This window comes from Eulemur rufifrons, chromosome 1 (genome assembly GCF_041146395.1).
Source record: "Eulemur rufifrons isolate Redbay chromosome 1, OSU_ERuf_1, whole genome shotgun sequence".
In the NCBI taxonomy this organism is placed as follows: Eukaryota; Metazoa; Chordata; class Mammalia; order Primates; family Lemuridae; genus Eulemur; species Eulemur rufifrons.
In genome coordinates this window covers 6,500,870-6,524,432 of record NC_090983.1, presented here as the reverse complement: position 1 = coordinate 6,524,432, position 23,563 = coordinate 6,500,870, and the positions used below count along the sequence as shown (strand labels likewise).

The window sequence follows — 23,563 nt, the reverse complement described above, 5'->3', positions numbered from 1 at the left end:
CGCTCTTAGAGAAAGCATGGAACGTTTTCTATAGTTAACTGACAACCTCACTGTGATGCCGGGTATGAGGCATGGTTTATAGTTGTCAGCTGTGACCCTAGTAACCAAGGAACCATCAAGTCCTGGGCACTTCACTGTGGTCTTGAGGTCCCCAGATAAGGGTTCCACCATCTAAACACCCAGACCACGTGCTGACAGAGAGCATTGTCACCCCTGCCCCCTTGCTCCGAGTGTGGTGACACCCGCAGAGTTCTCAGGCGATGCATCTCAGAGCTGCCGTTGTAGTGGCAGCCGTGCATTCCCAGCCTGCAGCCCGCAGCTGGGAGGGGTGCGGAGCCTTTCCTGAGCTGCTCAAGTCTTCAAGCGAAGCTCGGACTCGCTCCCGTGGCAGATACTGGAGAGTGAAGAGCAGAGGCTTGAGTCCTGATGGTCTCAACACCCCAGGGGGACCCCAGCTCAAGGGAGATGAAGCCAGGCAAGCCTCAGCAAACGCCTGGGTCTGACAGCTGACCTGGCACCTGGGCCTCAGTGGATGCTCTGTGGGTGGGTGGGTGTGGGCCCAGCCTGGGGAGGACTGAGAAGTGGAGAAGGGGACATTGTGTGCCCAAAGAAGGAGCTGAAGGCTGAAGTTCCAGGCACGGTCTGAGAAACGGGGGCATCAGCCCTGAGATTCAGGGAAGGGGTGGGCTTAGAAGCAAGCACAGAGATGCCTGGGTGGTGGGACAAAGCCCACGCCAGGTAGTGCCAGGAGGTCTGCCCAAGTGAGGTGAGAGAAGCGCTGGAGATGGAAATGGGGGCTAACTGGAACTGGGGAGTTGGGAGAAGACAGAGCCCACCCCCATCAGTGGCAGGCCCGCCAGTCCTGGGCTGCAAGAACGGTGGGTGGAGGCGGGGTGGGCAGCCTGGTGCTTGCAGGGGCACTGGGAAGAGGAGGTGTCTGGGAGCCATGCTGTCCCACGGGCTGCAGCTGGCGAGTGGGGCGGGGCAGGCCACACCCGGTGTCCACTTTCCTGCCCCTAAGGGTCTGCCTCCTCCCCAGAGTGGCCGCGTCACTCCCTTCTGCACACAGCCTGGCGTTGGTTTTCTTTCTTTTTAAGTCCCCAGACAGTGGTTTGGGACCTTGCCATGGGGCAGGCCAGCGGAGGCAGGGCCATGCTCAGAGACAGCGAGTGCCAGCCTCCCTGCCCCACCACGCGTGGCTCCCCACCCACCAGCTCCCACCCCCTGTCTCATCATGAAATGTCCCCCCGGGTGCTGCTCTCCTGCCATTTCTGACTGCCCAGGCAAGCTGCTTGACTTCTCCAAGACTCAATTTCCTCACCTGCCAGCTGCAATATTAGATAAAATACAAATCAGGTACCATGTGTGAGCACACCTGGCCCAGCCCGCCCACACCTGGTGCCTAAGCCACAGCCATCTTTCCCTCCCCCCTCACTCGTTGCTCACCAGAGATTCATTCTCCACTGGGTGGGGGGGTCCCCAACCGAAGAGAGCCAAGGAGGTCCCAGGAGACCCTCAGAGGGACTCTCTTCCCTACCTCTGGCACAAGACATACAGTAGAAAATTGTGTCCCTGCCACCATGAACCTATCTTCTGTCCTGAGTGGCTGATACGTGTTCCAAAGCCAGAGGTGAGCAGACATAGAGAAGAGCCCTCCCCGGATGTGGAAAGGCCACTTTCTCTATCCACGTCCCTGCCGTCCCCTCCTGCAAGCGCCTGTCACAGCTCACAGCATTCCCAGCCTCCCTGACCCACAAAACCAGGCGTCTTTGTGAGATGGGGTAGTTCAAATTCCCTGCAGCCGGACTGCCAGAAAATTCCCAAGAATAGTTCTGCGACATCCTCAAAGACACTGTTCCCTCCTCCTTTGTTAGCTCCTGCTGTGCAGGTCTCTGACAGGCAAGACCACTGCCTCCTTGTACCACAGAAACACCAAGGTCCCTGTCCCAGCACAGGGCTGTGTGCCAGTTGCCAAAGCCACCGGTCCCCCAGGCTGCCGGGCTCTGCGTGGCAGGGAGGGGATGGCCTCCTGCCCAGTGCTGGGCCTCCGTTTGTGCCCGGAAACCCACAAAACCTGTCCCCAAGAGCTTACATCATCAGTCTGCGTCTGTTGTTCGTTCAGTCACCCCAGAAGCTAAATCAAGACCGTGGGTGGAGGGTGGCCATGTCCAGGCCTACTCCCTGCCCTTCCTCTCCCAGCCAGACGGTCCCCCTCCTGGTCACAAAACAAGAACTGCCTTGCTCATGGGTGGGTGGGACCTCTGCTGGGGTCCAGCTGGGCTCACCATGACGCTGGCGTGGGCTGCTGCCCCGGCCTCACCTCCATTCTCTGACTCTGTGTGATGGATGTTTTTTATTATTGATGTGTTAGTATTATTACAATTATCTGAGCATTGTAGATGTTTCCAGGGTAGCTTTTGTATAGAAACCTTTAGAAGTATATTGACTAGGAATGTTTCTGTACAATTGAAAAAAAATGTGACCCTTTTGGACGGGACACTTTCTAACTCTCCTCCCTTGTGCGTGTGTGTGTGTGTGTGTGTGTATGTGTATGCGCACACTAATTAAATGAGCTGGGTTACTTAAGCTGATTTTTTTAAAAACTTTTTTTATTACGGCGTCAAGCTTAAACAAGTGTTTACATGTAACCACCATTCAGAGAAAACAAACCATTTCCAGCCTGATTGTCTTTTTTCAAAAAATTTTATTTTGAAAATAATTTGACTTAAGAAAAGTTTCAAGAATAGTACAAAGTATACCTGTCACTTTCCCCAATTAATGTTTTAGCATACTAAGTTTATCTCTCTTTCTCATATTACTATTAATATTATTATTGTTGTTCTGAATTATTGGAGAGTAAGTTGCTGACGATGCCCCATGATCTCTAAATATTTCCATGTGTCTTTCCTAAATGATAAGGACTCTCTCCTACATAACCACATTCAGCCATCAAACCAGGAAACTAACACTGATAAATACACATCTAATTCATAGGACCCCGTTCAGATTTCTCCGGTAGTCTTAATAGTAATGTATAAATATGTTATTTACATGTTTATGTAAATTATATATAATTTTTGTATATATGTATATATTCCCCCCTCTGGACCAAGGTTCAATCCAAGCTTGTGTGTTTCCTGAGCCTGGATTGAGCCTGTCACATCCCGTCAGTGTCCTTTAGCTGGGCACAGTTCCTTGTCTATCATGACCTTGGCACTTTGGAAGAGAACAGGCTAAGGATTTTGTAGACCGTCCCTTGATTGGCATTTTCAGGTGTTTCCCCTCACCTGGGCCCAGGTGCTGCATTTTTGGCAGACGGCACAGAAGCCGGGCTGGGCCCTTCTCTGTGCGCCCTGTCCTGGCCCTGCCGAAGGTAACGTTGAGCACTCAGTTAAAGCAGTGTCTGCCAGGTTTCCTCTTTGCAGAATTACTATTTTTCTCTTTAAAATTAATAACTGTTATGTGGGAAGACACTCTGAGACTATCTAAATATCCTGTTCTTCCTCAAATGCTCACCCACCGGGTTTTAACATCTGTGGATGATTCTCGCCCGAATCAATTACTACGGTGACGGTTGCCAGCGGCGACTATTTCCGTCATCCCTTACACAGTGATCAACGGGCTTCTGTGGGAGGAGCTTTCCCTTCTCATTCATTCATGTCAGTATAGACTCACAGATTCCTAATTTATTCAATGATTATAATTATTCGTATTATACATTCTGATATTTAAATTGTGCTAGATGCTCCTTTCAGCTGTCCTCTCAGTGGTGTCTGTATCCTTAGAACAAATTCCCATCATTTTTTGAGCATGTCCTTACCTTCTGGGGCAACATATGTCCCAGGCCCCGCCCGCCTCCCCGGCCCTCGATGCTAGGGCTGCCGGACTCAGCCATTTCTCAAGGAGCCCTGGTTCCTTGCAGCAGAGAATGGTACTTAGCAGCCAAGATCCGCACAGCAGGTGTGCTCGTTGCTACCGGAGAGCTGTTGGCCCTCTGAGCGGAGAGCTGGGAGGGTACACATCGACACACCCACATTGACCGTACATAGTAAAATCCCGAGTTCATGCTGGCACTTGCCATTCTAACCCAACGCTGCAGAGCACTTGGCCTTCCTCCTTTCCGTATCTGCAGCCTTTTTCTCTCACTGTGGGAAGCGTGGCACCCTTTTCTCCATATGTTTGCTAATTTGCTTGTTTTATGTTTATAGCATATCTAATCCCTGATGTCCCCAACTCCGTTGCTCCCTGACCGGCCCCACCACCTCCTTGGCCCTTGCTGTGCAGGCCCCTACGGCCTGGCCGCGCCCTCAGCCTGGCGGTACCCTCAATCCCACCAGCTCTGCAGCCTCCTGTGTGCTGCCCCCAGAGTTGGCCCCAACCCAGGATCCTGCTGGCCCTGGAGGCATCAGAGGAAGGGCCAAAGGAAGGGAAAGAAAGGGAATAAATTGAATGTTTCAAAGAAAACAGAAGGGAAGGGAAGGGAAGGGAAGAGGAAGAGAGGCTTGTCCGTCACGGAGGCGCAGACAGGGTCTGTTCTAGGCCATGCCGCTGAGGGACTTCTGGGTCTCAAGTAGGCCTCAGACGTTCTTCCCAAACCTGACCTCCCGCCCTCCCCCGACTCACTTTCCCCTCTCATTAAATGGCATTGACATCACCCCAGTGCCTGAAGCCAGAGAAGGGGGAGCGCTCTCCCTGGCTCCCTCCGCCAACCACCCTCCTTGCTGGGGCGGATCCAGTCCCGGCTCCGACCTGTGTCTCTGCCTCCATGGCCCCTAGTTCAAGCACTGGAGGGGGCTGCTGCCCCCCAGCTTCCCACCTGCCCCACACCACGGCCAACGTGGTATTATTAAAATGTAAATCTGATCACATCACTCCCACACACTAGCATTTAAATGCTTTTAGTGGCTCTAAATCACTCTGAGAACAAAATCCAAACTCTGCCAGGGCCCAAAAGGCCCAAGAGACCGTGATCTGGTCTCCCTTCCTCTCCCCCTGCTTCCCCCACGTTGGGGTCTGCTATTCCCAGGAAGAGGTTCGGGGAGAGGAGGTGGGTGGAGAGTGGGAACCGTACTGAGGGCAGAAGGGAAATAGAGAAAAGCATTTGGGGGTGTGTGTTCCCCCCCGCCGTGAGGGCCAAGCGGGGCACCATGTCCAGTCCCTGCCTGTGCTCACTGGCTCCGCGCAGCAGGACCTTAGGGAGGGACTTCCCGGTGCCCACAGTCCTGCTCTGCTCCCATCACGGGCTTCCTCGTCTGTGCCCAGTCCAATTTCAGTTCCCCATTTAGAGACAGCAGACAGTGCTCAAGTTAAAATTACCCCCTGGGAGACTTCAGCCTGTCTGGCACCCCCCCTCTTTGTCCCCCTTCCCCCTGGAGGGTGCTGGACAGTTATAGCCCAAGAACTGTTTCTGGAAGCGCATTTCTCAGAATGAGCAGCCCTGAGCCTCCAGCAGTCTGGACACCAGCTGTCCTTTGTTTTAAAGACCCTGGTGCCCTTCTCTTCCTGAAGCCCGGGGCCAGAGGTGGCCCCTCTGCCCTGCTCTGTACCTTCCCCGGGATACCGCTTTCTGGGTGATCCCAGGTGTCAAGGAGTCAGATAGAGGCGAAGCTTCCTCTCCCTGCAAAACCCAGCTTGGCAATCCACCTGTTTCCTTCTACATCTTTCCACCTGGGATGTCGTTTGCTGCAACGTGTACATCTCTCAAAACAGTGGTGGGGGCTGTCGTGTTTCCAGCCGGCCTCCCCTGCAAGACTTGGTGGAGTACGAGGGGAGGCCAAACAGGGTCCCTTTCCTTCAGGGACTTGCAAGCTCGCAGGGCAGGCGGGCACAGAAACCAAAGCACGAGGCAGAGACAGCTGTTGGTTCTGAGCTGGGATTGGTGGGGAGCTGTCTGCAGAGGCTTCGTGAGAATGATCTCGCTGGAAATCGCCCAGAGCTTTCCATAGCCCTAGAGATTTTAATGGGAGGCAGGAGAAGAGGTAGGTATTTTGTTTCGTAATCTGAACTAACCCCTACCACGTTTTTCCTGCCCAACTTTTGGCTATGAACATGGGTTCCATGTCCATTCTGTTCACCCAGTAACCCTGGAAGGGAGGGCTGCTCTGAGCCTGGAACGTCTTCAGTTAACAAACCTGTTTCAAGGAGGGAATGTTGCTCTTTGTTTTTTTCAAAATCAAGCTGTCTGTTATGTGCTAGTCACCTGCTGAGGAGAAGGCTCTCATTCCTGGTGAGTGGGAGCTGTCACCGAGCAGAAACCTCACCGTCTGTGGGCATCAGCAGGGAGCGCCAGGCACCCCGTTAGCAGCACGAGGCTGACTTGGGCCTTCAGGGCTTCCTTCTGCATTTCAAAATGACTTGACGAATCTTTTCAGGAAGGCAGTCGCTGCAGAATGAGGAACGAAGTCTGGTGGCCTGGACCGTTAGGAACAAAGGGCAGCCCTGTCCTTGGTCAGAAGTGTGGCTGGTGCTGTGCCCAGCGTCCCACGCAGACACACGGGCACTTGCTTCCTCGGGTGCTTGGCACCAGGGCCCTCGTGTGCTGAGCATCTTCTCTTTGCCCCCAGATTCGGTCGCTCGCTGCCCAAAGGGAGCCACAGCCAGGTGCCAGGAGGGTGGGAGGAGGGGGCGGGGCACCAGATCTACAGCCCTGGCCCCTCCCAGGGAGTTGCCAGCACCCGCCCCTCACCTGGGCTCTTCCTAGGGTGGTAACTGTCCCCCACCGTGGCTAGCTCTAGGGGGACTGTACCACTTCTTATTGGCATACCTACACCCTGTCCACTAAATTCTCCCCAGATTCCCCAGTTTAATCTGACATCTGCTTCCATCATGGCTAATGCACGTGATAACCTTCTTGTCCACATTTTAGCTTTTAAAATTGTTAAAAAGGCACCACCTTTGGTGGATATGCTCAGGGGTGGGGGAGCGGGAAGCTCCCCTGCTACTGGCTCCCCACTGGTCCTCTGCACCCCCAGTCCCAGACCCACAGAAGGTCCTTGCTGCTCATCTCTCCTCCTGGCTCCAGCTCTTGGCTGTCATCCTGACCCCAAGGCAGCAAACCGGTAGAACCACTAATGGCTTATCTGATTGCCTGGCCCTGCAGGGCAACCTGAGGATACAGCAGTAGGAAGCAGACCTGGCTCCCACTGTGGGGCACATGGTCAGGCAGAGATGGACTTGACCTGCTTGGGCAGGGACCCCCAGGCCCATCCCTGCAGGACCCTGCTGCTCCTCCTGGCCCGTGGTCAGGACCCTGCCACCAGGAGGCCCTGCTCCCGACTCCTGGCTTTGACTCCGTGGGGTTTGTTAAGTCACACCCTGGTACAGCTTTGAGCAGACCCACCCCTTCACTGGCCACGCTGCCCTGCCCTCCTGGCCCCCCTGGCCACCTCGCTTCCAGGCCCAGCTTTGGAGCAAGATGCCGTGGGTGGGCTGCCCCCTCGGCTGTACACACGGAGGCTCCCAGCACACTGCTCTCCCGCCACAGGCTGGGCCAGCTGAGTAGCTACTGTGGTCCCTGTCTCTGACCCTTTCTCTTCCTGTTCCTGTTCTTGAATGTGCTCTGAGCATAAGTTCTCAAGGGAGTCTCTGTTAACCCCGTCAAGCCTTGGTGCCAAGAGCAAAGACTTACGAGGATGCCCTCTCGAAACAGTTCCTCCAGGGAGACCCTAACTCAGCCTGGCTGGTGCTCTGGCCTTCCCTGTTTCCTGTGTCTGTGTGCTGCCTGTGGGGACAGGCTGCTTCCAGCTGGCCCACGTGTGCAAAGGGGGGGTCTTCGCTTCAGGTGGGACCCGCACCTGCAGATCTGCTCTGTGCAAAAGGGCCCGACGCTCTTCCCAGAGGCTTTCCCTGTGCGTGTGGGGAGGTGGAGGAAGGCCTCCCTCCCCAGCACGCCTGCCAGTGGCTGCCATGAGACTGCCCACCTGTCCACCATCCTCGACGTTTGGACTCAACCCTGCATCATCCACCTTCCTGGGAGCCTGGGCCGCCAGCAGCTTAGGCCCGCTAGACCCTGGCTCCCTGGCCTCTGTGAATGGTCGTTTGCACCACAAACAGCGCCCAGCACCCGCTGGTGGCTTCCAGCTCCTCCTGCCCACAGGGATCCCTTCTAGGTTGCCTGTTCCCCTGCTTGCCCAGAACACAACATGTTTCACCAATTTTAAGATGTTTATTTTTTTGGATTTAATATCTCTGGAATCAAATATGTCTACAGTCAATGGTGTAGCATAGTCTAAGCTTCAGCTTTTTGGTGGTACGTAAAATAACACTTCTTAGCATCAGTGCATTTTAAATTCCCAAATCTTGCGTGCTTGCTCGAACACGTGTCCCTCAGACAGCTGGGAGTCCTTTCCAGATTCACGCACGAGTCATTCCCCTTTGACTTTCTAGGATGCTTTATAGCCCTGCTCCGTACGCCTGATGGCTCGTCGTCCGTGAGCTGGAAATCCTTTGACAGGACGGCACTTTTCACAACTGCTTTCACTGAATCAGGTTCAGAGATCTCGCATGGCGTCAAAGTATTTTTGTCATTCTGTTCGTTTTTTGTTTTGAACTATTCAAGTTACTTTTTAGGCCTGGCTGCCACTGTTCAGATATTTCTTGTTCAACAATGCTTGAAAGAGACTGCTTAACGTGGGGCTTTGTGAAAACAAGGGAATGTATTGAAAAGAATTAAATACCCCTTTTGTTAAACTCTCTATAAATTTACTAAATAGCTTAAGCCACACGCACAGACACACACACATCCCGCCATGCCCAGATTTATATGTGCGTGCAGTGCGGATGCACACACGGATACACGTGGAAAGAGAGAGACAGGGACAGGGAGAGACAGAGACCCCACGTGGACAGGCCTGAATCGCAGGTAGGTAGGTGATAAGAGCTGCGTGCGTCCTCGCTGTAACTTGGAGTTAACCACCCGGGAACAAGGGCTCAGGGAAAGATCTGAGTCCTAATCCTGTTCCCTGTTGTCTGAGTCTGTCCCAGTCTGGATCATCCCGCCTCAACTGCATTCCCACTTACCCATAATCCTGCAGACCTTCAAGCCAGGTCATCCCCAGCCTCCCAAGTGAATCCCAACCAACCAGGCAGCAATAGCATCTGACCTGGAGGCAGGTGGGCCAGGACGGGGTGCAGCCACACTTGGCCCAGACCCCCCTGCTCACCAGCTGGGTGGGCTTTCCAAACCCCTTCCTATTTTCCTATTGGCTCCTTTCCCACCTGCGATGGGTCCCGTTCCCTGCAGAAAGAAGGCAGCCGGCAGCCTCTGGGGAAACAGTTGGACCCTGACCTCAGACTCCCAAGACGGTGCCTTTTCAACTAATTTTAAAATTACATGAAGTCATTGACATGATGGTTGTTACGAAGACAGGGTGAACCACAGGCATTCAGCAGCTGGGACCAGAGGTCAGGGAGGCCCCACCCAGAGGGTGCCTGTTTGGAATTCATTCCTTTACCCACCAACAGCCTGATCCCTCTCTCCTCCCTTCCAGCTGCCCCTGAGGGTGGGGCCTCATGAGGGGAGGGGAGGTGGCTGCAGGGGGACGCCTGGAATTTCCTGCTGGAGCCAGGGGACTGGGCCCCAGGGCATTTGAATAGCTGAGCAGAATTACCCACAAACTACCCTGTTATCAGCAAATGAGATATAAACCAGTTAAGATTTCTGTGCTGCCTAGATCATTTTCTGAACTTTGATGAAACAGCTATAACAAATGAAAAAAATATATAAAAGCAAAGCAAGTCTAGCATAGATTTTCTTTGCCCTGTGTTTAAAAATAAAAAAAAACCTTTGTGGGGGAAAAAAATAAAAATAACTCCCCTACATATACACACACAGTCTAGAAAAACATTCTAAATGATAGAAAACAAGTCTCTCATGGTCGTGGGACTACAGGTGATTTCTTATTTTTAAAGAAATCTGTATTTTCTAATTTTCCCACAATAAAAACGTACTCTTTTATCACAAAATACTTTTAAAAATAAAAGTTTTTTTTTTTTTTTTAACTAAAAAGATCTTCAAAACTAATGTGTGCCTTTTGCAGAAGGGCTCTTGGGAGCCCCGGTGACAGGATGTGAGGGCGTGGGCGTGGGGGCCACACACCCCAAGCCAGCGCCGGAGGCTTTTCCTGGATCGCGGTTACTCGCTCATGGTCTCTGCTGCAGATGGCCTTTGCGGTGGGTGACGTCCCGGTCAGTTAAAATGTGCTTCTGTTTGGGTGTTCCGTCCTCAGGCGTCCGAAGGCGTGCCGGTGAAGTTCTTCACCAAGCTGGACCAGCTCATCGAGTTTTACAAGAAGGAAAACATGGGGCTGGTGACCCACCTGCAGTACCCTGTGCCGCTGGAGGAGGAGGACACAGGCGATGACCCCGAGGAGGACACAGGTAGGGATGGGGACCTGCCCCCCAGGCGCCATGAGTGCTCATGCTGGCGTCAGCGGGCGGCAGTGGCACGGTGGCTAAGGGCGTCAGGAACGCAGGCTCCGGTCTGTGGGCTAGAACTCAGCTGTGTGACCTTGAGGAAGTTATTTAAACTCTCTGAACCACACACTTCTCTTTAAGGAGACAATAAAAATAGTGTCTACCCCTGGGGTGTCACGGGATCCAGTGAGCCAATGAGTGTAGTGCCCCGAGCTTGGTAAGCGCTCGATAAAGGCCGTTCCCACCATTATCATCATCGGAACCAGCTGAGTTTCATTGTGGGGAGAACGAAGGAGAGAAACGTGTTTCTTTATACTTTCATTAAAAGGGGGGAGAAGTACAGCCCCTAAAATAGGTTGAAAAAAATGCACTGTCCCTGAAAAGTATGTGAGATTCAGGCCTGCCCTTCTCAGCGGAGGACAAGACCAGCGGAGCCAGACTCAGATAAAGTCGCACAGAGAAGACGCCCACCTGGGGCGCCCCTCTTTTCCCCTCCAAGGTTTACTTCCTGAAAGAAAACCTCGAGATATCTATTTTTTTTTTTTTTTGAGACGGGGTCTTACTCTGTTGCTGGGGCTAGAATGCAGTGGCGCAATCACAGCTCAACGCAGCCTCAAACTCCTGAGCTCAAGCGATCCTCCTGCCTCAGCCTCCCAAGATGCCGGGAATGCAGGCGCACACCACCACGCCCGGCTAATTTTTCTTCTTTTAGCAGAGATGGGGATCTCACTCTTGATTAGGCTGGTCTGGAACTTCTGAGCTCAAGGGATCCTCCTGCCTCGGCCTCCCAGAGTGCTGGGGTTAAAGGTGTGAGCCACCAGCACGCCCCGCCCGAGATACCTAATTGAGCTCAGCTGGTCAGGGCTCTGCCTAAATCCCAGCGTCGGGAGACCATCATGTCCTGCAGGCTGCCCCGCAAGGGAGGAGAGATTAGACCAGAGACCTGGGATCCCAGCCTGCCTCCCACCTGTCCCCAGGAGTCACGTATGTGCTTGGAGTCCTTTTTCTCCCTGTCCCTTGAGCTGGCCTGTGGGCCACTGGCACCCTCACCTCTTCCCACCCTCCTGGATCCCCCTGTTCGTGGTTGTGAGGCTCATCCTTTCCTAAAGGGACCGCAGCTCCGTGGAGGCTGAGAGGGTTCCCTGGCAGGCCCTGTCCCTTCTCGCCTCCCTGGTCCAAGTGAGAGGTGTGCTCCGGGACCAGGGACAGCCACAGCTGACGTGTCCTGTGTGCGTCCCTGATCGCTCACCAGCACTGAGCCCAGGCCGCACTGGCCCCACTGTGCTCAGGTGCCCAGGGCCGTGTGGGCAACTTTGGCTTTGACCACTGGGAAGCTGTCCTGCAGAAGTGTCCTCCACATGTCACTTCCCCCAGGCCACCCACCCCAGCCTGTTGTGCCCTCTGGGGACGGCTGGAGAAAGACCCCGGCAACTTTCTGTGAGGGCTGGAAAGAGAACCCTGGTCTCATGACTGTTGGCTTCACTTCCCCAAAAGAGGCCACCCTGTTGTTGGCTTGAACCAGAGCAATGTGACATGCGGTGACCAGCCCAAGGTGTCTCGACTTGACTCAGGGCTTCTCAAGGTGCTGCCAGACCCATGGGGCTCCAAACAGACTCCCGTCTTCAGAACCCCAGATGGGAGGAGAGGCGGACGGCTGGTCCCCTAAAGAGAAGGTCCCTGGGCAGCGGTGTAGCGGGGCCGGTGGCACCAGGTGTGGGAAGAGGGTCCCACAGGGAGCCCTGGACCCAGGGGCTCAGTGACCTTTGTGGTACGTGCAGGATGGACAATCTCCTAAAGGCGATGGGCGGGGCCCCATCTCTCAGGCGAAGTTCAAGGCGTTTGTTTAACATTCCAGCTGAGTGAAGGGAACCCCCTGGCTTTGTTGTTTTTGTCTCTGAGGGTCTGAGGGAAGAGGGAAGGAAGGGCGTGGCTGGAGAGACGGTGCAGAGGGGACAGTGTGGGGTGGAGTGGACGGGCCCCTCCTGCGGCTCTGGCTGGTCCAGGGCTCAGCCCTCACGAGGCAGGTGCCTCGGCCCCCGAGAGCCGGGCCGTCCTGCTGACCTGCCCGAGGCTGCCAGCTGGTCTGCCACGGTCAGCAGCCCTGCAGGCCACCCGCAGCCTCCACTGGGCAGGGCCGTCTGACCCTGGCAGGTGTCTGCTGAGCCCCACAGTGGTGCAGACGCTGTGCTAGACTCCAAAGGTCACTAGGACCAGGTCCCTATGGCAGGAAGGAGGCTCTCCCTGTAGTCAGGGAGTCAGCAAGGAACAATGGGGGCACAGCTGGGGATCTGTAACGTGGGTGCCGTGGCCTGGACCCCACAGGGCCATGGGGAGCGTGCGGGATGGGGTTATGCACACAGCGTCCTCACCAATGCCATTCCTGCTGTTGTCCTGGGTAGAGAGCCTCGTGTCTCCACCCGAGCTGCCCCCGAGAAACATCCCTCTGTCTGCTGGGCCCTGTGAGGCCAAGGAGCTTCCTCCTTCAACTGAGAATCCCCGAGCGCCCGAGGTCAGCCGGCCGAGCCTCTCCGAGACGTTGCTTCAGCGGCTGCAAAACATGGACACCAGCGGGTGAGTCCCCACCGGGCGGGTGCCCTCAGGGGCCGCCAGGGCTGCTTCTCCTGTGACAAGCCCAGCAGGTCCCTGACTGCATGACATTGGGTGTGAACCCTCATTATGGGCCTGGTGGCCAGAAGGGAGATGGGGATATGACAGGGGTGTTCGTTGTGCAAATCAGGGGTCTTTGCACTGTCGTCTTCAACACAGGCCAGGGGCAAGGGCTGTACCAGGAAGGAGCCTCCGGGAGGGGCACTGCGTCCCCAAGGCCCAGCACATTGCCCGGCAGAGCCTAGGCACTCACTGCATATGAGTTGGATGAATTAGCAAATTAGTGCACAGGAACTTCCATGCATGAATAATTTTAAGACTTTTCTTGTTTCTTTGTAAGAAATGCACCCCCTCCCCCAAGAGCAAACCCCCACGGCAGAGCTGCAGCAGCTTCTCCAACTTGAAAGGCCGATCTGAGGCTGCCAGGGCTGCTCTGCACCCCCGACTTGGCAGCACACGGAGGGCATGCCTGAGCGTGCACCCGTCAAGGTGTGCTGAGATGCCTGGTGTTTTTCCATTGCCACCTTGACGTGTCCTTCAGTTCTTCCCTGGGCCCACCAGGTTGTGTTCTGTGCACGCTCCTTGAAGTACTGGTGCAACTTATCAAACAACTGAATATCCGTGATACATTATCAAGATCATCCTGATGTATGTGTCTAAATAACCAATGCTTATTAAAATGCTCTACATAGCGCCCATTGTTTAGTTCCCCTGGGTTTAGATGCTGAATGCAGTGAGCTCCTTGGGGAATAGGCAGGGAACGCCTGGTGTGCCACCTGCCGACCTCCCCTCCCAACTCTCCCACATCTGCTGCCTGCGTCCCCTCCCCAGTCCCTCTGCTCTAGGTACAGGTGTTCCGCCTCGGCGGGGCAGGCCAAGGTAGGGACGCGGGAGGGAGGCGTGCTCTTTCTAGCTTTGCTTCTCAGCGAACACATGGTGGTGGAATCTTCTTAAAACTTCTGCCTGGAGATGAGAATGAATGAATGAGGCTGGGGCAGGGACCGAGGAAGCAGGCAACACAGGGCCACCCTCAGGTCTCAGGGTCAAGAGGACTGAGATTCCTCATTGTGTTTTAAAGTCAGTCTACTTGGCTCGTCAAGGCACTCTCTACGTGGAGGACTGCCTTCGGATTTTACATTGAGACAACCTGCTTCACAGTCTTTACTGCAAGTTAATTAGATCTCATCAACTAGGTCGAAGTTAATAGGTTAATTATTACAAGGTTTCTGAGTAAAATTAACCTCGGATAAACATAGTTTACATCTTTATGGCAACACTTTTCTACAGCAAACATTTTAACAAATAGAATTTCCTATAACAGGGACTCATTGTGTGGTCATTAGACCTGCTAAGACACGTTTCATAATAACACTACAGTGATAAGGAAAACCCCCATTTATTACTTACCACAGCAACCACCTGAGACCCCCACCCCTCACGGAAGACCCACATTAACACATTACTAATCTAACACCTGGCACATTAACATATCACTATAGCTGTAACAATAGAAGAGACGTTTGTCCTTTTTAGTAAACAGACTCAGGCAGACACTGGATTATTGTGATGTCAAGGCCCAGAATAAATATAGGTTAACCTTAAATGTTATGAGAACTGGTTGTAAAGAGTTGCTAACTTCTCAATCTAAACAAATCAGAAGGCGAATCCATCCCTGTCCAATCTTAAGAGCAACAGCTTTTCATTCTCTCCCAGATCCTTCTGGCTTCAGCTTGATGATGTGTCAAGGCTGGAACAAAAATCTTTAAGGCTTGTACTAATTTTTTCACATAGGTTATTAACAACCTTGAGCCTCAGTTTCCTCATTTGTAAAACAGGGATAATTAATAATAACAACATCCGCCTCATACGGTGGATTTGTGAATTCAAGGAGAAAGTGACATCAAGTGCTTAGCGTAGTGTCTGGTATGTTGGGCTCAGGAAATACTCGCCGTTATTACCATCTTCATTACTATGGGAACAAAGACTTAGAACAAAAGGTGCTGGGAGATAGAATGCAGAGCTCTGTCAGCCTTCAGGTGACAGACAGCCCCTGCTGGGGCTGGCCGGGCTCTGCCGGTGCCTCTGCCAGGTGTGCACAGCAGGCAGACCCTGGCCTCAGTCCCACTCACTTTGTAAATTGAAGGGTTGGCCCAGATTAGGCAGGGCCGCACTCCCAGCCCCATCACGAATCACCCAGACTCCCCCATACAGCCTGGACATGCGACTCCAGACCCTCTCTACACAGAGCTCCAGTAGCCTTCGGCTGTGAAATGGGCCACACGTGTGAGCTAAAGCCACTTTCCATCTCCTGACCAGATCATGCGTCCAGCCCTCAGATCCTATCTTTTTGATAGGAAAACAATCCACTATACATTTTCCAAGACTTTTTGTCCTTTTGTAAAGGATAACCACTTCCTAGCCCCCCCGCCAGAATCCCTTCCTTCCAGCAGCACCCACAGGTGCTGGGTCAAGAGGCACCTCTCTTGCCCGACCCCTTCCTCTTGCTGTGACCTGCTGCTCTGCCCTGTCAGTAAGACCCCAGGAACCTTTGTACGGGTGTGCAAACGTTCTTCTGAGACCACGTCTCAATCGGAGTCTCTCAGAGTGAGGATTTCTTATTGCTGTTGCTGTTATTGTTGGTGTTGGTGGCTAAAAGGAACAGGGTAAGCATGTTTTTATTGCTATTTTTTCAGGCTTCCAGAAGAGCATCTTAAAGCCATCCAAGATTATTTAAGCACTCAGCTCACCTTGGACTCTGAATTTGTGAAGACTGGGTCCAACAACCTTCCTCACCTGAAGAAACTGACCACACTGCTCTGCAAGGACCTCTACGGGTAATGGCTGGCCCATGGGGACAGGCCACCGGGCAGGAGAAGCAGCTCATTAGCGTGACCCCTGTTCCCCGCCTGGCTGTCCAGAGGCCTCGGATGCACTCACAATAATTGGGCGGTTGGCAGAGCTTAGAAATCTTTGTGGTTGTTTGGAGGCCTTGATTTCATAGAATTTGAACTGTAGCTTGTGTGAATCGCTGTTTTTTAAACTAAAGTTAATTTGAGGCCCATTGCTCTGGGAAGGGGCTGGGGTGGGCGGACGGGGCCAGTTCTGTCTCTCTTGCTCAGGATCCAGCACTTACGACTTTAGACTTGCTGCAGCCAGCACACCCAGCAAGCACGGAAGGGCCCCGGGAGGAGATAAATTAGTCAGTCTATTTTCTGTGTTGGTGGTGATGGCCTAAGATTCCCAGCAATCTCGGTTTTTTTTTTTAAAGTGAGCTGATTCACTAAACTTTTAGGTTTCTAATGTTGAATTCACTGAATGATCAGTTGATAAAAATTCTGATTTCTTTTTGATTATACATTTTAATCTAATTAACATTAAAGTTGATTTCAAGTGTAATTACATTTTAATTGTTCGAGAAGTACAAAAATAAGGCTGATATGCCATCTGAAGAATTTGCAAAGAGTATTTTAAATGCTTCAAGCCTGGAGAAAAAAAATCCAAAGCATCTGAAAGAAGACACAAAGAACCAAAACAATCCCATCACACATGAAAGGTTTTCATTGGAAAAATAGCATTTTATATGGGCGAGTTTTTTTCAGGCCATGCTGTTGTGTGTTTTATTACACACACAGCAGTTCCAAGACTCCCTCCTCAATTTCTCTGGGGTCATATCAATCTTAGCTTAGTTAACGTGCAGAAAAGAATCTTTCATCATCAGTAATGAAATTCAACTTTCCTTTTAAAGGCTCTTAAAAGCACAATCAGTATATTTGGTAAATTTAACAAATAATTTCTTTGACAAATTGGGCACTCATCAAATTGGCCAGCCAGGCTTAATTTCAGCGAATTGGCTTTCAGCTAATGCAGTTCTAGCCAGCTGGACCCGGAGCCGCCATTTCTATAGATTTCCATGGAGGGATTTTGTTCCATTTGATGCTGCTGCTATGAATCACTTATCACTAAGGGAAATGCATCCAAATGGCGCTTGCTTTTCATGAAGCATCATTTCACAATGGCTGACAAGCTTTTATTTCCGCTTGGATGGAGACCTTGTTCTTTGCTGCTTCCTTGTTGAGGAAGAAATACATATTTTAAGCCTCTCCACTAAGCTTCCCCCAGACACGTCTACACTTTGGTAGCTTTCCCCAACACTGCATTGCTACCTGGACTTCCCCGGGATCCGGGTCGGGATCCTGGTCACCTCATCATTGTGGTGATAGCAGCTTCCCCAACTTGCCCACTTCTCTGGTACATGGTGCCAGCCGAGAAAGCTTCCTCTAGCTTCTAGCTGTTCCACATCGCTATGTACTGAACAGCGGACTTCAAGTTAGAATTAGAGACACTGAAGTGTCCTAAATGCTCCCTGCACACCTGCCTTCACTTTCGTAGGTAAAGAGACAGCCAGGCACGGACGGAGGCTTGGGTAACTGAGGGATGGAATTGTAGGAAATCCTAGAAAGGAACACAGTGAATCAAACATACGAACGGGGTCTGGACTGTAAGTCTCTTGAAGACATCATGGATCAATATTCACGAACGAAGATCAAATGTATACCAGTTGCATGCCAGGAACTGTTCCCGGAGCTGGAGATACATCAGGGAATAAAACAGAATCTTTAAGAAATCTCTGTTGAGCAAATGAACGATAACAATGACCAGAAAGGAAAAGAGGAGGGGAAAATGGTAAAAATAAAAACAGAAATACGTTTGGAAAAACAGTCAAGTAAGAAAATTTTAAACATTAGAAATGTCAAAGGAGATGTAATAATCTGCATTAAAGACTTGCAAATCACTAAAGAATACAGTGTACAATTACATGTCTATAAATCTTTAAATTACAATGAAATGGAAACATGTTACAAAAATTACCATGAATGCCCTTCTTTAAACTTCCACCTTATTCACTCTTAAAGGAAAATGTGGTTGAAATCCAAAAGCTTAATCAAGAGCCTAAAATAAAACTATCTCCAGTTTCATTTATTAATATAAATGTATGGTATTTCAGTAACATTCTAGTAAATGTAATTTAGTGATGTGAAAAATGGACGGTGTATCTGAGAAATCCTCCCGAAGATAAGTCAACAAAAAGAAAGCACTGTAATTTAGCAGCAGATTAGAAGATAAAGGAATCATTTGCATAGATGTCCCAATAGATAAAATTTTAAATTCTTGTCCAATATTTAAAAACCATTTTTAAAGAAGAAGGCTACTTCCTTAATAATGCAATATGTGTCCATGGAAAACTAATTACACTTGACAGAGAAGCATTAAATAGTTCCATTACACATTTTAGCAAAAGAAAAAGAGGTGCTCTTTATCATCTGATGTTTTAATATTGTATGAGAAATTTTTGCCAAAGCAAGACAAGAAAAAGAGGCAAAAAAAAAGAAAAGAAAGGAAACGAAACAGCAATGCATCAGAACATTCCTTCTGAATCTGTAGTTCTGGGTTCTGAGACACTGGATGTGCTAGACAGAAATTGAATGGGAACCTGGGAAATTAATTAACTTGCAGACAACAAGGTGGGAGGTGGCTTTCCCCTGGGTGGTCCAGAAAGACCAGGAAGGGGACCTGTGTCTTTCCACCTATGCCTGGGGCCAGGCCGACTGGAGGACCGCAGCCCCGTCTTTGCTCCCCAGACTAGCAGCTCTGCCTCCAGTATTGGTCCCTGAAGCTAAGAACCCGAGGCTGGACACGGTTTCCAGGGATCCTGCCAACAATCACGTCCCTGGACAAATCCTTTCTGTGCAATAAGGCTGGTTCTTCCTATGTCTTCCAGCCGCAGTCCCTGTGTCATCCTGACCCTGACTGACACCTCCAGATGTGTCTGGGAGCCGGTCAAATCTTTCAAAGCTATAAAATGGTTAGAAAAACAGGAAAAAACAGAATAATTTTTAGAAAATCCTAGAGATTCCATTTGTGTGTTTGTGTATATATTTGTGTTTTTAGGATAACATTTTATAACATGAGAACAATGAAGGCGATCTATTTGATGTTGAAACTGTTTTGAAGTAGTGCTTTAGAAAAATGTTTTAGCCGGGAATTCTTTTATGAAGTGATGATTTGAACAGAATACCACTGTGCCACCAGATGGACAGAGCAGCTCTCGGGGAAGAGGGCGTGGAAACCCAGAATCTGCCTGCCCAGAGCTTCCCTCCCTCCCCTGCCAGACTCCTCCCCCCATCCTTGATCTCCAAAGGATGACCGTTTCAAAGTCGAAAACAAACACACCATCTTTGAATCCTTAATTCAATTCATTGCCTAGTACACATGGGGCGGTCTGGATTTTTAGGTGAATAAATGAAATAGGGCCTGGAAACAAATCCTGCAGTATTTAAGCAGAGCTTATCCAATGGACTAACCCAAGAGAACTATGGAAAAAACAACAACTGCTGTTGAGTGAAACTGATTAGCAATACTGGGAAAGACGAACTCGGTTCTATAGCACATTAAAAAAGATAATTCCAAAAGATAATTCTCAACAACAACAAAACCTTCATAAATAATACAATCATAAAAAGAGTTAGAAAACAATTTAGAATGAGCAAATAATTGCTTCCTGGTAAATATTGATGATGAACTGCAGTAAGCAAAGAATTACCAAGGAAGAGATGAAAAATAAAATAAAAAATTATATACCATTTTATAATGAAATCCAGCCCACCTACAATGAAAATAGCATAATGGAAAAAAAAATACAACACCTAGATTAAATAAAAAGGAAAGCAATATGTAAAGTTTATACCAATATATAAAAATACTAACAGAATTCCCAAGGGAAAATTGGCAAAGTAAATAAAGAAAAATGCGGTAAAATTAACCAGAAATCAAGAGTAGAAAGATACTTAGACATTAGAAATTAAAAATATGCAAATTCATTTAATATTGAAGTGCTGTGTTATGCCCATTAAAACACAGAGAGAAAGAAAGTGCAGTAATTAGAGATATTGAACGAGCAGATTGAACAGTGCCGGTGACCCTATCATTGGTGCCATCACTTGAGGGCTTGGTGAAATTGACTAAGAGCCATAAACTCTGGTTATTCTAATTCTGTGACTAAAAGTAAGAATAGAAAAGCTATATGAACAAACTGTTCAGAGCAGCCTTTGTTTATGATAGCAAAGATCTCAAAGTAACCCAAATATCTAGCAATCAATTTTGGCACATTTACTTGATAGAATATTTTGAAACCATTAGGATGTTAAATATGAACAGTTTTTAATGAAATAATAAGTGAAAAATAAAACTCAAAATTGTCAGCCCACCACGCTTAAAACAGTGTGAAAACAGTAGAAAAGGATGAGAAGGGAACGAGGAATTGATGAAGCCCTAGTCTGGGACTTGTCAATGGATTTGACAATGGAAACCCCCTCTGGGCCTCCACTTGCTGGGAGCAGATTTGCATCAGAATCCAGAGATCATCAGCACCAGGAAGCCCCAATATTTAAAATGCAGATTCCAGACTAAACCAGGTTGCAGCCCAGAAATTTGCATTTTTAACACCCTGGGTGTATGCGTGTGAGATCCTTATAAACACTGCACGTTGGAAACCAGAGATGATTTATGTGATTTCAAAGCAGTTTTGTGATTCTAGATTTGAATTCTCTACAAATTCAAAGGCTACGTAGTCTACATTGGCTAAACCAAAACCCAGGTAAAATCAGTGCTACTACACGTGACAACTCCAGTTTGATGCGGGATGGGATAGGTGGGGGTCGAGGGTGGGTGGGCCGGCGCCAGGAAGCCTCGATCTTTGCCCGGGCGTGTCCTGGGAAGGATTACCTGCTTCTGCCAGACCAGGGGTGGCCTTGTCTCCAGCTAGAGCCTCACTGCCTCGGAAGCTCCTCTTGGTGTCTACTAATCCTTGACCTTCACCTTGTCCCCTGCCCTAGGGAAGTCGTCCGGACCCTTCCGTCCCTGGAGTCTCTGCAGAGGTTGTTTGACCAGCAGCTCTCCCCCGGCCTCCGTCCACGTCCTCAGGTAAAGGGTGTTGGGGTTGGAAAGATGAGATTAATAAGCCAGAGAGAGGGATGAGTGGCCGGTGTCCCGAGCGCTTGGAAGGAAAAGGGGACGCTGCCCACCCCTTATTCGCCAGGCTACAGCCAGCGTGGGTGTTGGGGTGCTGGGGGAGCCTCAGCATCCTGCCCTCCCCAGGAAGGCATTTCCTGCTGCCAGACTTTGATTTGAGGAATAAAGATTTCAAATTATGCACCTATCAGCAAAATTGCTTATTTAGTACCAAATAGAGAGAGAAGCAGGGCCTGTCCCAGCATTTCTCAGCAGAAACTGGAAAGGAAAGAAAAACAAGAGGTGCCTAAACTCCTGATCCTGCCTCTTGCCCCAGAAAGAACAAGATGAAGGTGCCTCCCTGGCCCCCTCACCTGCTCACGGCCTGGCCGGGGGCCAAGGTCACGTTGTCTTTTGAGCAAAGATCTGTGTAACAAAAGATGTCATCAGCAAAGTTAAAAAAAAGTTGAAAGAAAAAAGCTGTATCTTGGGAGAAAATACTTGCAACAAATATTAGGGATAAAGAATTAAGGACGAAGTATTAATATACTTTTTAAGGAAACTCCTACAAGGCCGGGCACCATGGCTCATGCCAGTAATCCGAGCACTCGGAGCACTCCGGGAGGCTGAGGCGGAGGATCGCTTGAGGCCAGGAGTTCAAAACTAGCTGAGCAAGAACGCTGTATTTTTTTCTACAAAAAAAAAAAAAGAATAGAAAATTAGCTGGGTGGGGTGGCTCATGCCTGTAATCCTAGCACTCTGGGAGGTCAAGGCGGAAGGATCGCTTGAGATCAGGAGTTTGAGACCAGCCTGAGCAGAAGCAAGACTCTGAGACTCCGTCTCTACTGAACGTACAAAAAATTAGCTGATGGTCGTGGCGTTCGCCTGTAGTCCCAGCAACTTGGGAGGCTGAGCCAGGAGGATTGCTTGAGCCCAGGAGTTGGAGGTTGCAGTGAGCTGTGATGATGCCACTGCACTCTAGCCTGGGCGACAGAGCAAGGCCCTGTCTCAGAGAAACCTCCTACAAATAATTAAGTAAAAAACCCCAATTTTTAAGATGGGGGAAGGATATAAACAAGGCTGTTCACTGAAGAGGGATGGGGAATAGGCAACATGGATATGAGAAAATGTCCCATCTCACCTTGTTAGTAACCAGGAAGTAACATTCAAAACGAGGAGATCTCTTCTTGCCCATCAGCTAGGCAGAAGGTTGATTGCTCAGGTGGACTGGGCTGGGGGTGCCGTGACTCAGCAGGTTCCCTCCTTTGCTGTGGGGGGAGGGACATGAGTTTTCTGAAAGGCAATTTGACCTTTTGTGTGAAAATGTTAGCTGCAGGCCTGGTTCCATTTGTAGGCAGAGATCTTAGGGGCCACAGGGCACAAAGGGATGTTGCCAGAAATACTCTTTGTAGTTTTGTCTCTAAATGAAAAAACACTGGTAAACCACATAAATGCCCAGGGACGGTGAATTGAAATAGGGTGCAGAATTCTACTCTGAGGTATGGGCACTGCTATGGAAAGATCTTCAAGGCACACTGCTGAGTGAAAAAGCAATATAGACTCTGATGTCAGCCCCCACGTAGAAATCAGACCAGAAGGATTTAAACCCAAAGGGCCACTCTGGTCACCACGAGGAGGGAATGGGACTAGGGAGAAGGGGACTGACTGGGCCAAGGGGACCTTGAGTTCGTCCACATTGTGTGTTTGAGTTTTTTTATGGAGAAAATGTATTTGTGTTCTATTTATGCAACTTTAAAAATTGAGGGAAAAATTGTTTGCTTTCTTCTAAGTGAATAATGGATTAATTTCTGAGAAAGTAAAAGCAAATCTAGACAAAACAGGGGCCCAGCCAGACACTAGAATTTAAATAGTTTGGGTGGAAGAACACACAGACAAATCTTTGAAGCAGGTTAGGGGAGAAGGTCTCCAGTGATAGGCCAAGTGCCGTCCAGGTGAGAGTGCTGCCGGCAGAGGCCAGCATTCGCATTTGGGGGCAGACGAGTGGGATCAGGCTGGCTCCCAAACCCCCTTACGACACCCCTGGGTCTTACAGAAAGCAGAGAATGTCATTCTTGATATTCCTTCAGAAATTCACACATCAAGGAGGGAGTTCTGGCCTGCTCGGTGGCTCACGCCTGTAATCCTAGCACTCTGGGAGGCCGAGGAGGGCGGATTGTTTGAGCTCAGGAGTTTGAGGTTGCTGTGAGCTAGGCTGATGCCACAGCACTCTAGCCCGGGCAACAGAGTGAGACTCTGTCTCAAAAAAAAAAAAAAAGGGCATTCTGAGGCTGCCTAGAGGAGAGGAAAGAACACTGGCTTATGGATCAGAACAGCCCAAGTTCAAAATCCGACTCCCCCTCACTGGTCCTTAGTTTCCTTATCTGTGAAATGGGGATAGTACTATCTGACTGTGGGGTTAGGTTAGGGAGTGAGTGAAATTGGGTGTGCGAGACATCTGCCCCTGGTAGCCTCTTAGGCCTTAGGTAGGTGAGAGAAGGTGTGGACACCCGGACCCCTGTGACACCCAAACCCCAGC

At 50.2% G+C, this 23,563-nt stretch overlaps 1 protein-coding gene across 1 annotated transcript in view; it reads left to right on the top strand.

Annotated features, from left to right (window-relative positions):
• The window catches only part of INPP5D (inositol polyphosphate-5-phosphatase D), a 106,402-nt gene that overhangs the window by 36,374 nt on the left and 46,465 nt on the right, over nucleotides 1-23,563 (top strand). Inside the window, exons 3-6 of the mRNA XM_069465919.1 lie at nucleotides 10,227-10,377; nucleotides 12,813-12,984; nucleotides 15,714-15,854; nucleotides 20,913-21,000. Of these exons, the coding sequence (XP_069322020.1) occupies nucleotides 10,227-10,377; nucleotides 12,813-12,984; nucleotides 15,714-15,854; nucleotides 20,913-21,000 (552 nt within the window). The remainder of the gene's footprint in view (nucleotides 1-10,226; nucleotides 10,378-12,812; nucleotides 12,985-15,713; nucleotides 15,855-20,912; nucleotides 21,001-23,563) is intronic.